This window comes from Doryrhamphus excisus, linkage group LG6, assembly GCF_037039965.1.
Source record: "Doryrhamphus excisus strain RoL-2023G ecotype Guam linkage group LG6, RoL_Dexc_Guam_v1.1, whole genome shotgun sequence".
Taxonomy (NCBI): domain Eukaryota; kingdom Metazoa; phylum Chordata; class Actinopteri; order Syngnathiformes; family Syngnathidae; genus Doryrhamphus; species Doryrhamphus excisus.
Genome location: NC_136362.1, coordinates 16,694,384 through 16,710,713, shown reverse-complemented (window position 1 = coordinate 16,710,713; position 16,330 = coordinate 16,694,384). Strand labels below are relative to the sequence as shown.

General features: G+C 38.6%; 1 protein-coding gene across 1 annotated transcript; it reads left to right on the top strand.

Annotated features, from left to right (window-relative positions):
- Window positions 1-489: 489 nt before the first annotated feature.
- LOC131126111 (aquaporin-4-like) lies at window positions 490-6,203 on the top strand. The gene is made up of 6 exons (XM_058068312.2): window positions 490-626; window positions 1,262-1,379; window positions 1,521-1,932; window positions 2,471-2,632; window positions 4,574-4,654; window positions 5,634-6,203. Exons 2-6 carry the CDS (start codon window positions 1,285-1,287, stop codon window positions 5,856-5,858), a joined length of 975 nt encoding a protein of 324 aa, XP_057924295.2. The 5' UTR covers window positions 490-626; window positions 1,262-1,284; the 3' UTR covers window positions 5,859-6,203.
- Window positions 6,204-16,330: the final 10,127 nt, after the last annotated feature.

The following is a 16,330-nucleotide window of genomic DNA, read 5'->3' as shown; positions in this document are numbered from 1 at the left end:
GCATATCAAACTTACACAACGTCTTCCGTGTGTCCTGGCCCTTTTAGCAAGTTTAAGCTGAATGTGTGACACATTTGGGTATAAAATATTCATGTTCTGTTTCTAAAAGTACACTTAATCATATACTTTGGGGGTGAAGAAATCCTTTCAGGATAAACAGTTCAATTTTACCTGCAGGTAGGACTGGGAGAGTCTTGTGAGTATGGTTGATTTAATGACACTACGAAATTAAAGTTGACATATTTATATACGCTATATACGCAAAATAAAAGCGTTTATTTACTCTTGGAACGTTTTCTAATCACAATGTAACCTTAAATCGGTGCTTCTGAACTTTTCAACAAACTTTACGAGTGTCTTGGTCTTGTTTTTTAAGTGGTATAAGGAAATTCGATTTTCTGAGTCGCACCGGAATGCACCACGAAGCAACACTGGAATAATACGAGAACCTTTTTGAAATAGACATTATTATTAAATCAGTAACTCTATTCGTAGATACTTGAATTTGCATCCTGAATATTCCAGAAATGCATAACCTCTCTTTTTGTTGCAGATACTATACGTCCATAAATTGTTTCAACTCCAAAAGGATTCCCACACATTATTTTCATTTTGGAAAATAGCAGGTAAGCAGTCTTTAAGGAGTAGTTAATGTTAATAAGAATGACTTTCTTTGGACCAGCCATAATATTACATTTGCACAATTACAATAAAAATGGTAATTAGAAGTGTATGTCATTCTAATAATGTGGCTAAATTGTTTTACCAAATGTCACCAAACAGCCCTTGGTGAAACAACACCATCATACTGTATGTGTGAAGGTATACAAAATATTCTGACTGTTGTGTCTAAAGTTAATGTTATTGCTGTCAATGGATCATCAATAGCATTAAAAACTGATTTGCATTTTACTGTCATTCCAATGGCTTTTTCGATATTGTAGTCCTCTGATAGGGTTAAATTGGATACCCAAAATATTAGAAAGAGCTGCCAGTGGGATCAAACTTTTAACGTGGAGATGCATCTAATATAATGGCTATTCTCAATTTGACATATATTCGATAATAGTACTATACAGTGGTCTGAACTAGTATTGCACATGATTTAAATTACATTAAATTGCACAATACAGGCCTTTTCAATGTCAGCATCTATTGCATATTGTGTGTATTCGAGTCCTGACTCAAGATGCTGACTTTTCCTTGAGGTCACACTTGTGCATTATTTTAGCAAGAAAAAAAGACTCCTCCCACTGTGCAGGCACTATTAACTCCCAAGAGGTGATGCCGGGTGTGCAATCCCAGGGTACAATTCGTGGCTCCAGTGACAGAGCAGCAATCGGATCCTCTTCTGCCGCCTCAAAGCCTGCTACTTCTTTGTAAGTACAGTACTCGACTGCTTTTGGTTTTAGTGCTGTTTACTGGCTTAAATCCCCAAGTATTGGCCAGAGGCAGCAATCATACATTTTCAGCCACTCACAAGGGATATACACTTAAGTAGCCTAATTTTTCTCTCCCAGGGCTGTAATGCTGGGATTTGAAGGAATAAAGACCTTGGACTTCTGGAGGGCTGTGGGTGCAGAATTCCTGGCCATGCTTCTATTTGTGCTGCTAGGTGTTGGCTCCACCATTGGATGGCATGATGTTGCAGACGCAAGCGGAGTTGTTACCGCAAAAGAAAAAGTATCCCACCAGGTCCTTATCGCGTTGTGCTTCGGCCTGTCCATTGCCACCACGGTGCAATGCTTTGGCCACATCAGTGGCGGACACATCAACCCGGCCGTCACGGTGGCGATGATGGTGACTAAAAAAATTGGCCTGGTAAAAGGACTATTATATGTCTTGGCCCAGTTATTTGGAGGTGTAGCAGGAGCGGGGCTCCTCTTCTCCGTCACACCTGAATCAAAAAGAGGGGGCTTCGGCGTCAGCTCGGTGAGTCCAGCAGTCATTTTAATTATATCTTAAAGAAGTGGAACTTGGTTAGACTATAATGACTAAAATGACTCCACATACATACGACCATTATAGTTGGCAACACAAGTGAGTGACAAGACAGTAAAGCATTGTTGTGGGAGTATCCTGGTCTGGGCTGCATGAGTGTTGCCAGCACTGGGGAGCGGTGGTGGAGAGCATGATTCCTTGTAAGACAGGGCCTGTCGGTTTCTCCAACATAATTAAGTCAAACACACTTTCAGTACCTTGCTGAAGAGGGTGAAGCTGGTGGAAGGTAATACTTCCAAACTGTAGGCAGGAGTGCACGATGTCAGACTTGGTTGAGAAAAAAGGGGATTCCAATAAGATTCCAACACAATTAAGGCAGTAATAAAAATGGTGCTCACATTAAATGTTTATATAAATAGCATAAGACAAGATATAATACAAATAGGTGCTGAAATGTCAGGTGTACTCACTTTTGGGAGATATTGTGTTCATTGTTCTGTTTTAAAATAAAGCTCTTGTATTTGTCTAGGTGGGAGAAATAAGTCCGGGAACTGCCTTAGTCGTGGAGCTGGTGTTAACATTTCAGCTGGTCTTCACCATTTTTGCCACTTGTGACTCCAAACGCACGGACCTCGGGGGATCTGCTAGCTTGGCCATTGGTTTATCTGTAACCATTGGCCACTTAATGGGGGTGAGTATTTACCATAGAACCATCTATTGTATAGTATTCCTATACTTTGTTTACTAATCCTATTCAAATAAGACACAATCTCTGAACACACTGACTAAAAAGCTTACATGGCAGTCAAAATGTATACATTGATGTGTTTAATCACAATATTGCCATGTCATAAAAAAAATATGTAAGACTACAGAGAGTAAAACAGCTGACCTTCCACCCATACTGTGATTCACACCAAAATAATAATCCTACATTTTTGGAATCAGTCTTTAATATTTTGTAGAACCTTCCAAGTGGTCTGACCATTTTTTCTGAAGCTATATGCACAAATACCGAAAATGGTCCTATCTCGCAATGTCAAAGCCTGGATCCATACAAGCTGAATATGAGCTAGAAAATTGTATCATTTCTTCCATATTCCATTTTACAATTCCTGAAAATGTCATCCAAACCCATTCAGAACCTTTTTTGATAAATGCTGACAGAAACGTAACCTCTGCACTGCACTGTAGATGTTGATGACAAATATAACTTTCAGCACTCACAGTATCAAGATATTGAAAGGTAAATGGAAAACTCGTACTGTCTGAAGAAAGGTATTATTTATTTATCTCATCTATTCATTCATTCATTCATTCATTCATTCATTTTCTACCGCTTTTCCTCACGAGGGTCGCGGGGGTGCCGGAGCCTATCCCAGCTGTCTTTGGGCGAGAGGCGGGGTACACCCTGGACTGGTCGCCAGCCAATCACAGGGCACATATAGACAAACAACCATTCACATTCACATTCATACCTATGGACAATTTGGAGTGGCCAATTAACCTGGCATGTTTTTTGGAATGTGGGAGGAAACCGGAGTCTCATCTATTCATCTCAGTTTGCATCAAGGATAGTACAAGGCCTTGGGCTTGGCCTTTCCATTTATTTTAATAGTGCTATTCAAATAGCCTTAATGGAAAAATAAGTAGGGATGTCTGATTTTGGCTTTTTTGCAGATTGCCTATATTGTCCCACTCTCAATTTCCAATACCGATATCACCCGATACAGATATGTGTAACATAACATAACTCCTGTAGTGTAATTCAAACATACGGGTTTCACATTTGGTATGTTCTGGATACAACATCAACAATTGTCAATGTGGCTGTAAACAACATTGTACAACATCTGATAAATACTTGCCAGTAGGCTTGAGCTCTGATATTTGTTTTAAAAGTTGTTTTAAGAGTACCCATTTACATTTTTTGGATTGTCAAAAAAAAAATCATGGAACAAAATAAATTGTCATAATTGTCATGTAGGCCTAGCGCTCTGAGTGGAGGCAGAAATGTTTCAATGCGGTAGCCAAGGTGAGACCATTAGGTACATAGGGGTGGCAATAAGTTGATACCTGAAATGTCTAGACAGCCAGTGGGGGTGGTCACGGCCACCCCTGGCTGTGCCTACAGCATGCTGTATTGGTTTCTACGTCACACTACAAATTGCATGTACGCAGTATTTCTGTCCAAGTAAATACAGTAATTCAAGCCATTACAATGTGAGCAGTTTAAAGATTGTAGATCAGTCTTTTTAATGTTCACTGGAAAGCAACCAGAGATCCAGTGCAATTCCTCAATTTCTGATACTTTGTGCTCCTGGCTGGCTGATTCATCCCTGCATGTACTGCTTTATTGGAGGTTTGCATCGCATGGCAACCGACCTGTGGGGGCTTGCCGAACCCTACGCAGCAGAAATAGATGATCCATCCATCCATCCATTTTCTATACCGCTTATCCTCACGAGTGTCGCGTGAGGATTTCTATCCCATTTCTATCCCAGCTAAAAATAGATTGATGAAATGGTAGATTAAATTTTTAAGTATTTCAAGTATATCAAATTTTGTATGTAATAAAACATGATCATTATGCATATGCACTGTATCATTCTCCTATGTATTTGTCTTGCAGATTCCGTACACAGGAGCCAGCATGAACCCAGCTAGGTCTTTTGGCCCTGCAATGGTCAAACTTCAGTTTAAAAACCACTGGGTAAGAGAACTGGCTTGCTCCAAGTCGTCTTTTGGGTTGTGGTAGTTAATTGTTATCTCAACCTAATGTAAGGATGCTCTTTTGCAATTGTGACCTTTAAACTCACTCAAACACTCAAGGTTTCCCAAACTCATGACCTCGCTTCCTTCAAGTGCTGTTTTATCACAAAAACGCTGATGAACCTGCTCGATGATGACCAGATTCACATAAATATTCGATTTTTTGTTTAAAAAAACTGTCTGAAAAAAGGGCTGCACGGTGACGGAGTGTCTAGCATGTAGATTAGCTCTGTGTGGAGTTTGTATGTTCTCCCCGTGCATGCGTGGGTTTTCTCCGGTTTCCTCCCACATTCCAAAAACATGCTAGGTTAATTGGCGACTCCAAATTGTCCATAGGTATGAATGTGAGTGTGAATGGTTTGTTTGTCTACGTATATGTGCCCTGTGATTGGCTGGCGACCAGTCCAGGGTGTACCCCACCTCTCGCCCGAAGACAGCTGGTAGGCAGAAAAAGAATGAATGAATCAGAACTATAATGAACTTTAAATATAAAAAAGGTACCCAATATACATTCAAAAGTGATATGTTTAAAACAATAGCATAGCATCCATCCATCCAGCCCCACTTGGCTAGTGGGTTATGCTGGAGCCTATCCCAGCTGACTTCAAGCAGGGAGAGGCGGGGTACAACCCACGCACGGGGAGATCATGCAAACGCCAACCAGAGATCCGGAACGGAGAATCGCAGGTCTTCCCAATCTCCTGACTGTGTGGCCTGACTTATAGCATAAAAATACAAACAAATCAACAAAATGTGATTTGCTGGTTAGCAATTCGCCTTATATTTGGGTCAATGCAGTAAATAACGGTAAATAATAAAAGAAAATTGGGACCCATTTCGATTTTGGGAAACCTTGTCTGAAACCACAAGTGTAAGTATCTTCCACAGGCATTGATTGTGTTTTGAATTGTTTACATTAGGTGTACTGGTTGGGACCTATGCTTGGTGCCGTCATCGCTGCCGTCCTCTATCACTACATCTTCTGCCCTGAACATGACTTCAAACCCAGACTGAGGCAGGTTCTTCCCAATGACGTGAGGGATGACATGGCCCTCAAGCCAGGCTCCTTGCAGCCGGTGAAAAAGAAGAAGAGAACCGAGAGAAAAGACCCACCGCCAACGAGAGACGTGTTGTCCACTGTATGAAAACCCCACACACCGTAAACAGAACAACCCTTAGAGAAGTTTTTTTGGCCCCACAGTCCTTTGAGATCATTTATCATTGAAGCAGAATGCCTTTAGAATCCCAAAATGCATGCTCATAAATCTATTCTCAGCCTAGATACAGCTCCTGAAGTACTGAACAATTAGATGACGTGTTGCCATATGGTAATCAGAGAGGCCGCCCGCAGAACATTGACTGCATACGTTCAACCGTTTAAAATAAGATCATCACAAAGAATGAAGGAAAAACATTTTGTCACATTTAGTCGGTGTGATGACTTTTTTTAAAAATGAGCAAAAGGTGTACTCTTCATGTGAAAATATTTTTATTTTTTGATAAATGTAAATATGCTAATTCCTATTTATGCTGTGTGACAGGGGTGTTCCACATACAAAAGAGGATGCCAGGGGCCACTTTTATATATTTACATAGTGGAACCTTAGTTTACGTCGATAATTTGTTCCAGAAGGTCCAAACCAAATACAATGTTCCCATATGAAATATCTAATATCTTCCAGACAGCCAAAAATGGAAGAAAAAAAAATTAGGTTCGTTTTTTAATATTAGTTTTGAATGCAGGAAACAATTGAATTAAAGAAAAATGAATTAAAGATACATAAATTATAAAAAATATAAATGTAATGTAGTGACATTTTGTATAAGATTTCATATAAATTTTAATATAATTTATCATACGTTCATCACAGTACAGTATGTGATGAATAAAAGGTATAAATTTTGGGTTACATTTACCTTCATTGAGAATGTGATTCTTGACAATGACAAAGATGGGCGGACGCTTCCACTGTAAATAGTTTTTAATTTTACAAAAAAAAAAGGCTACAACATTTTATTTGAATGTTTTATATTGTTGCTCAATTTTTTCCAATTTTTGTTTCTAGTGTTCAGTTTTGTTTCATTCTTTCTCATGGGCCAAATGAGCGCCAATGGCCCCTGGGTTGCACTTTGGACACCACTGGTTGCACTGGTGTGGAGCACATCTAATAAAAGATCATTGTTAATGAACTATATCACAATAAAGTTTTGTTTTTTCAGAAAATGTTCAGATATTAATATGTGCCATATTGATGAGATGAAGGATACCTGGAAGGATACACTGGTCTTCACATTACAATGGCCTAGGGAAGCACATAGCTTACAGTTTCATTTAAAAGTAAAATAATTACAGGGCCTTTAATTTGAAAGTCCAAAAACGACGGTAAACGTCACAGCATAAACAATAGACTCTTCCAATTCTAACGTGGATCTGTTGATGTTGCATCCACTATCTCGCCACATGCCGACTAAATGTGACAACAGCATCACCCAGTGGCCACAGTGGTAATTACTGCCTGTGTGGTAAAAAGACTACCATGAAGGGGCTTGTCCAAGGGAGGGCAGCCACGAGCCTTGCCTTGAATTGCTCACTAGTATAGTATTTAAAAATGTTCATAAAATCCCTTTTATGTATAGATTGGTAGGGCATTTGGGAGAAATGATGGGGAATGGACTGATGTTTTGAGGTAGATTTGTAATTCCAGAGGTTTTATCTGACGAGAGATACTACTGGATTGAATTATACCGTTTTAATATGATACACTGGGAAATAAATACCGATTGTAAATATATAAAAAAAATTCTGGACAATGATAAACAATCATGACCATTTTCACATTTCTATGCATTTGCCCCTGTTGCCTACTGGAATTATTCACTCCCCAAAATATTTAAAATACAAAATAAATAACAGTAGGGACTAGGGCTGTGAAAGCCATATTTTGCCATATTTCTTTCCCTTTTCTGTGCATTGTAAGGCCCAAAAACATGTTAATATGAGCTAGCTAACAATGCACATCATTGGGACACACCTTTTTCAACTATGAAGCCCTCTACAAAACCCCTCTAACAATATTTTATCGTTTTATATAGTACATGCTATGATCATGCAAGAACAAGTACATTGATGATAACATGTAACACTTACAGTAGCTTGGAGTATTCTGATGATTTAAAACAGTACCGCATTATCTTTCCAATGTGCATTGATTCCCGAGACCCATCAATGGGAACGAACACTACTTCACTCAACAATTTATGACGCCTCCTTCCTCCAGGCAGAGAATAATGTTGCTGTGTGCTAGGAAGATCAGGCTATAGTGAAACATGCCCACCCACACAAAACAGTTACTCACTATGCCGACTGATGGAGTAGCTGTATCTTCCAGCACAAGACTCCCTGTTGAGCTGGTAAGTTGAAAAGAATCCTCATGAGCAACGAGCATCTGAGTCTTTGTAGCGATGTCGTGTGGTCTAAGTTGAGAGCAGGCGTAGCCACGGCATCAGTCTGTCCTGTGTTTATAGGTTGTCGCTTGTGGGATCTCAGTTGACCAACTTTTCGGTTTATTTCCACAACCCTCAAAAATACAGACGTGAGGCATGATTTATGACCTAGCGTTAACTTTTCAAAACTAACAACACAGTACTAGCACCGTCAAGTAGCATTATTAGGTAGTAGCTGAGACGTCGCAACACCTATAGCGATTTTAGCTAGCTTGTATTAACTCGTTTTCCATCCATCTATCCATTTTCTATGCCGCTTAACCCCATTAGGGTCGCGGGTATGCTGGAGCCTATCCCAGCTGACTTCGGGCAAGAGGCGGAGTACACTGGACTGGTCGCCGGCCAATCACAGGGCCTCTTTAACAGCTGCAACTAATCAACTTATTTTTTAAATATATATTTTTTAAAGGCGGCATGGCGGTCTAGTGGTTAGCGCGCAGACCTCACAGCTAGGAGACCAGGGTCCCTCGGGCATCTCTGTGTGGAGTTTGCATGTTCTCCCCGTGCATGCGTGGGTTTTCTCCGGGTACTCCGGTTTCCTCCCACACTCCAAAAACATGCTAGGTTAATTGGCGACTCCAAATTGTCCATAGGTATGAATGTGAGTGTGAATGCCTCTCGCTCGAAGACAGCTGGAATAGGTTCCAGCACCCCCGCAACCCTCGTGAGGAAAAAGCGGTAGAAAATAAATGAATGAATGAATATTTTTAAAAATATATCCTTGACAATCCCTCCCCCCTCTCGGTCTCACAAGTGATATGTTTATTTAGCTTGTGTATTTTTTATTTACAATGGTGTCCGATGATGTCAATCAGAACTGAGGATTATTATCTTCATGAAGGCAAGTATGCAGTGCAAGTGTACCGACTAATGCATGTTTAATATAGCAATATGTCGGACTATATTAGCACATGTCAATACATGCAAAGTTCTTTAACACATGTATCCTCTCTGAAGTAATTACACTGACTTTTTCATACTTTACAATTTGAAAAATGTACAATTCCCAGTGTGGAGGAGAAAGGGCAAAAAGATAAAACACACACCTTAAAGATCATTAGCAATTAATATTTGGGGATTGGTGGAGGAAAAACTGTGCTAAACACTTGTTCAATAATTTATACTATAAACAAGAAAGTCTCCCACTTCCTTAATAATTTAGACGTAAGCTAATGTTGATTTATTCAGGAAGGTCTGTGCCACCAGCACCGCCCGGAGTGTCCAAATTTGAATTAAAGTAGGACAGTAGCAGGCGAGTCTGTAATAACATTTGTATAATTTTATTATTGCTCTGGGCTTAGTTCATTTCCTCCTCCAGTAGTTGCGTGAAATTGTTTGATTTTGCAAAGCGCCTTGAGTGAGCGGCTCTGGGCTTGGAGGGAGGAGGCGCAGGAACAGGAAGGCATGCGACACTCTGATGCTGTCACACACACACACACACACACTCACACACACGCAGAAAGATAAATAACTTTGTTATTGCAGGTTTTGTTACATCGAATCACTTAATAATTCACACTGTATTGCAAATATGATTGATATTCTCACTCACCTTGTCACTTATGATGAATATTTGAGTGAATGCATGTGATACGTGTAATAACTCATTCATTACAGCATCACATCACATTCATTTTTCTTCATGTCTCTGCACATCAAAACCAAAAAAGATTTTGTTCAAACCGAGTTGTGTTTTGCTTATTCTTGTGCTATTTTGTGGGTGTTTTTTGTCATTCTACCACACAATGGTGCCAGTAAAGGCAAAGAAGAAAAGTGTGATGATAACCATAGTACAGGAAATTAAAAATACAACATAGGAAAGAGCTCTGGATGATGAGTGCAATATATACAAAACAATTATATTTCAACATTAACTCCAGGAATATCTGTGAATTTGTTGTGTAAACAGTGCCTCATGTCAACCAGTGACATAGTTTCATTCATTCATTCATTCATTTTTTTAACGCTTATCTTCACAAGGATCGCGGGTGTGCTGAAGCCTATGCCAGCTGTCTTTGGCCGGGAGGCCAGGTATACTCTGGACTGGTCGCCAACCAATCACAGAGCACATATAGACAAACAACCATTAACACCACACTCACGTCTTGACATAGATGTTTCTCAAAAACAGCAGAATAATCCTGTTATATAAAGGATCTTTGTTCTGTTTTGCAGTATTCCTGTAAAACAGCAAAGTGCTGCTGTCATACAAGGATACTTTAAGTTTTTGCAGAGTGCTCTTCTTTGGTCAAATGGAGGATATTTGACGAGCATTGTGCTAGGGTAATGACTTTTTGATTCGTAACTGACTTGGTAATGATGCGCTAGCTAGGCCGCTAATGTGGTGTATGTTGGAGCATGCAAAAATAACGTTAAAAGGTCACCTTTGCAGCTTCACTATGAATCTTAGAATAATAATGTAGGTTTTCATGTCAAATTGCTGGCTAAACAACAATCACCATCAGTTGTCTTTCAAGCTTTTTTTAAGCTTTGCTTCTTCCTGCTCCTTTGCAGACATGTGTAGTAATGAGGTGTTGTGTGTGTGTGCATGTATGTATGTGTATATATATATGTAGATATGTGTGTATGTATGTGTATATGTATATATATATATACATATATAAATAGATATTATAAGTGTATATGTGAGAAAGAATAATGTAACGAAGTATGCATGTCTGAAATAAATTAAGAAATTAATTAAGACTATCTTGCAGTTGATCAGTCAGTTTCCATACGTAAATCCATGTATTTTTTTTTTTACATGATCTATTGTATAAATCTTAGAATAACAGCAGGACCGCACAGTGGACGAGTGGTTACTACATAGGCCACACACAATCACAAGATCAGGAAGACCTGGGTTTGATTCTCTGCTTGGCATCTCAATGATTGTCTAAATGTGATTGGGTGACGACCAGTCCAGGGTGTACCCCGCCTCTTGCCCAAAGACAGCTGGCATAGGCTCCAGCATACCGCTGACCCTAGTGAGGATAAGCGGCATATAAAAAAATACTTTGCAGTGTGCATAGAGCTGTCAGTAACTTACTGATAATTAGAAAAAATCATACTTGTGGCCAATTTTTTTGTGATACGTCACAGTTATCACAACAAAATATCAGTATCTGAATGACAAAAATGTTTTCGGTACAGTCATTTTTTAGTGTCATAAGCACGTTAAGTCTTGTCTTGTAGTTTATGGGTAATTATATAATAAATACTACTGTGTTATTGTAGAAAAACTGTAATTATCACACAAACACACCTGAGACCCCGATGTTTCCGACACAGGAAGGGAGGGGTTTCAAGTTCTGATTGGTTTCTTCAGGGCTTCCAATTTCCCACCCTCACATATGTCGTGTTCCCTCCTCACCCTCATCATGCCTCCTTCTCCTCCTCCTCCTCCTCCAATTCCTTTATGCAGAGCAGCACAAAGTGCACTTTGATGAAACACATTTGTTTGACTTAACTCTTGCCTCGCCATCATGTCTACATCTCGGAGGCCGCTCGGTGGCCCGAGAGCAATGGAGCCTAATGAGAGGATATATGTACAAGTGGGCCACTTGACCGCAGGAGCTACTGTGCACCATTTGGGTTTTTCCGTCTACTTGCATTATTAGGGAAACCTTTATTATTGTTGCCCTCTAGTGGGAACCATATAATAGGATTACATTTTATTTGAGCCTCACAGCATAACCCAAGCACCCCCCCTCCTCATTGTCTCTCCCTCCCTCACTGTCAATGACTCTTTTGACCACTTTTGGGGGTGGATGGTGAGGTTTTGAGGGGATTTTGAGTGACTGTAATGTCCGGTATATAACGAGAAAAGAATTCGTCTTTTCCAAAAATCCTAAAATCTTTATTAACTGTACTAAAAATTTTAAATATAACATTTTAACATTAACTATAATGCAAGTGTAAAAATGAGTTAACTACTTCCTAATACATTAAAACCGCAGTCTTAATTCATTTAACAAACAAACATTCTTCCCAATAGAAAAATAGAAATACATATTCCAAATTGTTCAACATTTATCCCCCAAAAAATCATATCTATGTTTGAAATCATTCTATACTATTCTCTGTTAATTCATTCTACAGATAATCTTGGAAATATAAATCCAAAATTCAAGCTGTCTCGGTGTAAAAATAAGAATTAAAACACACTAGTCTTAATTAGTCTTTTCACTAGTCTTTTTACATCAACTTTTCCAATAGAGAATAATGGAAAGTGAATTAATCCATGATTAATCCATGTCAGCGTCAAACTGAGGCCATCATAAAACCTTTGTTCATATACAGGCAATGTTGTAAGTAACATTTTATCAGTTTTAGCTGTCATAGGGTTCTAATTTTTAATTTTGTGATGCAGCGCAAGGTGGAGGAGTGTGAGGATTGCTCCTTTCCCTAAAATATCCTACATCCAGATTTTAACAACCCACCAATGTTCTTTATTTAATCTATATTTTGCTGCGATTTCATAAGCATGCTAACAGTGATTGGATGTTTACTGAGGAGAGGGGAGTTGGGGGCGAAGGGTGAAGATGACACCATGAGTCAGTTTTCACTTTTAATTTTTTTCATATTTATTGGGGGGGCAACGCCCCGCCTTGCCCGAGATCCCAATAATATACCATCAAAGGTTCTCCTAGGTTCTCCTAACGAGAGAGAATGAATGCAGGTGGATCATAAGCACGATGCCTGGATTAGCCTGCTGCTGTGTTTAATGTGACTGCCATGAACAGAGGTGGTCTACATGGTGACGTGCATTTTCCAGTCCAGTCCAGTGGACCCTGTGCATTTAAAGGCAATGAGAAGCGTTCATTTGATTGGTTAAGATTACACTCGGCTGTGTGAAACCCTCTCACGCCTTCTCTCCTCGCTCTTTGTCATTTGAGTTGATCAAAAATATTTTTTTTCAAAAACGTTTGTTTTTTTCATTTTTTTCAAAAACATTAAGCATAGCACACTGAGCCGCAATCTTTACTTCCATAAACACACAGAAAAGCATGGGACATTGTGCTTTTTGCACATGCATGTCACTTCCCGGAATCTTTGCTTTCACATGAACAAACATTTTTTTGGGCAAAGTGAACCACATGAAAAATTGGATTTTAACAAAAAAAATTGAATTTGGTATCATACCTCTGCTGTGTGTTGCCATATATTTCATTTCCTGCCCAATGTTTATCACACTTTTGTCTCTTTGCCATCGTTGTTACTGTTTATTGTTGACGGCATCACACAAACAAAAAAAACAAATACAAAGCAATGGGGAGCTCGTCTGTTTCATTACCTTTAATGACCCCGCTGAAACAACACACGTGCATGTACACTGCACAGTTTGCATGAGCAAAGATCCAAAAAAACAGATGTGCCCCTTGGTTGTTTACCTGCCAAATGACTGTGACTGTGCACCACTGTCATATACAGTATATTCTTATTCATTTCCATAGTTAATATCTATTAGCCGATGGATTCCACACTCCAAATTCAAGCGGTTCTTTCCAAAGTATCGTACTTGAATGTGCCAAAGCTAATATTTGATCATCTATTCTGGCCTCAAACTGTGTAGCCCTGCAGGGCACACAATGAGTCAGGCTCTGGAGCAGCTTCAGTACTTTCCCTAAAGTAGCCCACTCGCTTACATAATCATGGGCCATTAGAGGGGCGTGGTTATAAAAGCTACATTTCGGCTTGCAACCATCAGATAGCTACACGACTGTTTGCACGTTTATGTGTAGTCATGACAACCAATCATTTACAGTACTGTATATCACCTGGAACACCCCCCAATCCCACATCATCATTTCTGCAGCAGCCAATCACAACAGCACTTATTTCTACCCCTATACATTTACTGTATAAACTAAACAAACATGTCATACAATAGCCATTATTCAACCATTTATTCATGAATAGTAGCTACGAGTAGTAAGGAAACCACCATAACCACTAACTAAAATAAAAATACAATTTTATTTTAATACTATGAAATAAAATAATACTACTATCATTGTTATTAAATATTACTAATGACTACTACTACTGTAAATGTTAATAAAATAAAAAAACGACCATATACACAACTAATAATAAAATAATAACAATAATATTATATATATATATATTATATATATATATATATATATATATAATAATAACAATAAAATACTACAATTGTTTTTATTAAAATGAAATATTGCACAAATAGATAACTAGTATACTGTCATTTTCTTAAAATAAAATGCTTATATAAATGTGATTATAAGCATTTTAATACGAAAAAATCAATACAATATACTGCTACTGCTAGTATAATTTCTATTTTTAAAAAATGATCAAAAAAATGCAAGTATTACTGTTCCTATTATTGTATTATTCCGATAATGTAAGTAGCAGCTGATGCCACTAACTATTATTAAATATTAGAACTATTATAATATAATAAATCTTATAACTAAATATTATAACATTACTTACTTGTTAATTTATTTTCAGCGTCAACAATTTGTTGACTCACCAAATTTCAATGGGAATATCCTTCACATTATAAAAGAAATACAACTAGAAACAGGAAATGAGCCATCAACAAATGGCAATAATGATCACAGAGACAGACGTTTGGCAGAAGGAAAAACCCACAAAGAGAGAGAAGATGGAGCATCGCTAATATTAGTCGCATATAATTATAAACACATGGAGCTCAGAGGAGGCCCGGTGCATTATGGGAAATCTAGGCCTTTTAGCAGTGACTATATGCTTGCTTTGTGTAAAAGTTTGTCTTGAAGAGAGGATGTACATTTATGCCATGAAGTGAGTGTACTCATGAACATGGAAGCTCCACACAGAGATGCCCAAACAGAGGTTCGAAACCACCTCAGTGCGGCCAAATTCAGACAATACCTCCACTAAAAAAGTAAGTACGACACAAAAAAACACCATCTTCCTCTTCTGTCTGTTTTTGGTCCAGAGTACATCCAAAGATCTCTGCCGGTTTGTTCCATCTGATTCGTATTTTCAACACCCAAGTGCCAGGACCCTCATCATGAATGGGCTCCATTTGCTTGGAAAATGGCTAACGTGTGGGATTTTGAAGGCCTGCGGGCGCTCTGCTCACTATCAGACTAATGGCATAAAAATGTGTGTATGCATGTGCGTGCAGCCTCCACACACTTAAGTCTTGGTGAATCATGTGCCAGCCACTAACCTCGAGGGCAAATAACTTTTTAATAACACTTTAAGCCTCTGCTTTCTTCCCCTATGTGGGACAGGAAGGTCTGGTGTAGTTGCTGGGTTCGCTGGGCATTCCTCCAATAACAAATGTGTGCATCATCAGTACCGCATAAACAATCGCTTATTAATATGCAGGTCACTTGTAGCATTGGTCAAAAGTATGGAGACACTTACATACTGTATTGAATGAGAAAGTGTCTAGGATTTAATAAGCTTTGCTTCTTCCTACTCCTTTTGGACATGTGGAACTGTGAACTGATTATGTGATGCACTCAATTGTAATCTGGTGCATGTTCAAATGAAATAAAACCAGTACCCATTACCCATAACTATGTGTATCCAGATGTTTCGGTAGTGTTTTAAATCATCAAAATACGGCAAGATACTGCAACTATGTTATCATGTTAGGTGTCCCCCTGTAACGGAGTTAAAAATGCACTTTATTATTTATTTTCTAAATGCGTGAATTTATTATTATTTAGTTACTGTGTGAATTTTATCTCAATGAATTATTTATTTTTCTTATCTTGTTTACTCTATTTTCATCGTTTTCTTTGTATGCGCTTTATTTTATCCTTTCTCTTTTGCTCCTCCCGGGCTTCCGTAGTTGGCCCCAGCTCTGGTAGCACTTCCTCTCTTTGCCACACAACGTGGTTGGCATTGACAAGGGGTGCAGAAGTGGAGAGAAAAGAACTTTATATTCATTCTTTTGTCCTTCAGAAACCCAACAAAGGCTGTTACACCCCAATGACAGCATTGTAAGCTAGCTGAAATTTACTTTTTTATAATGTACTTAATGTACTTGTTATATATAACAAGTACATTAAGTACATTACATTATAATGTACAGAAATGGGAAAGAAATATGCATTCATGT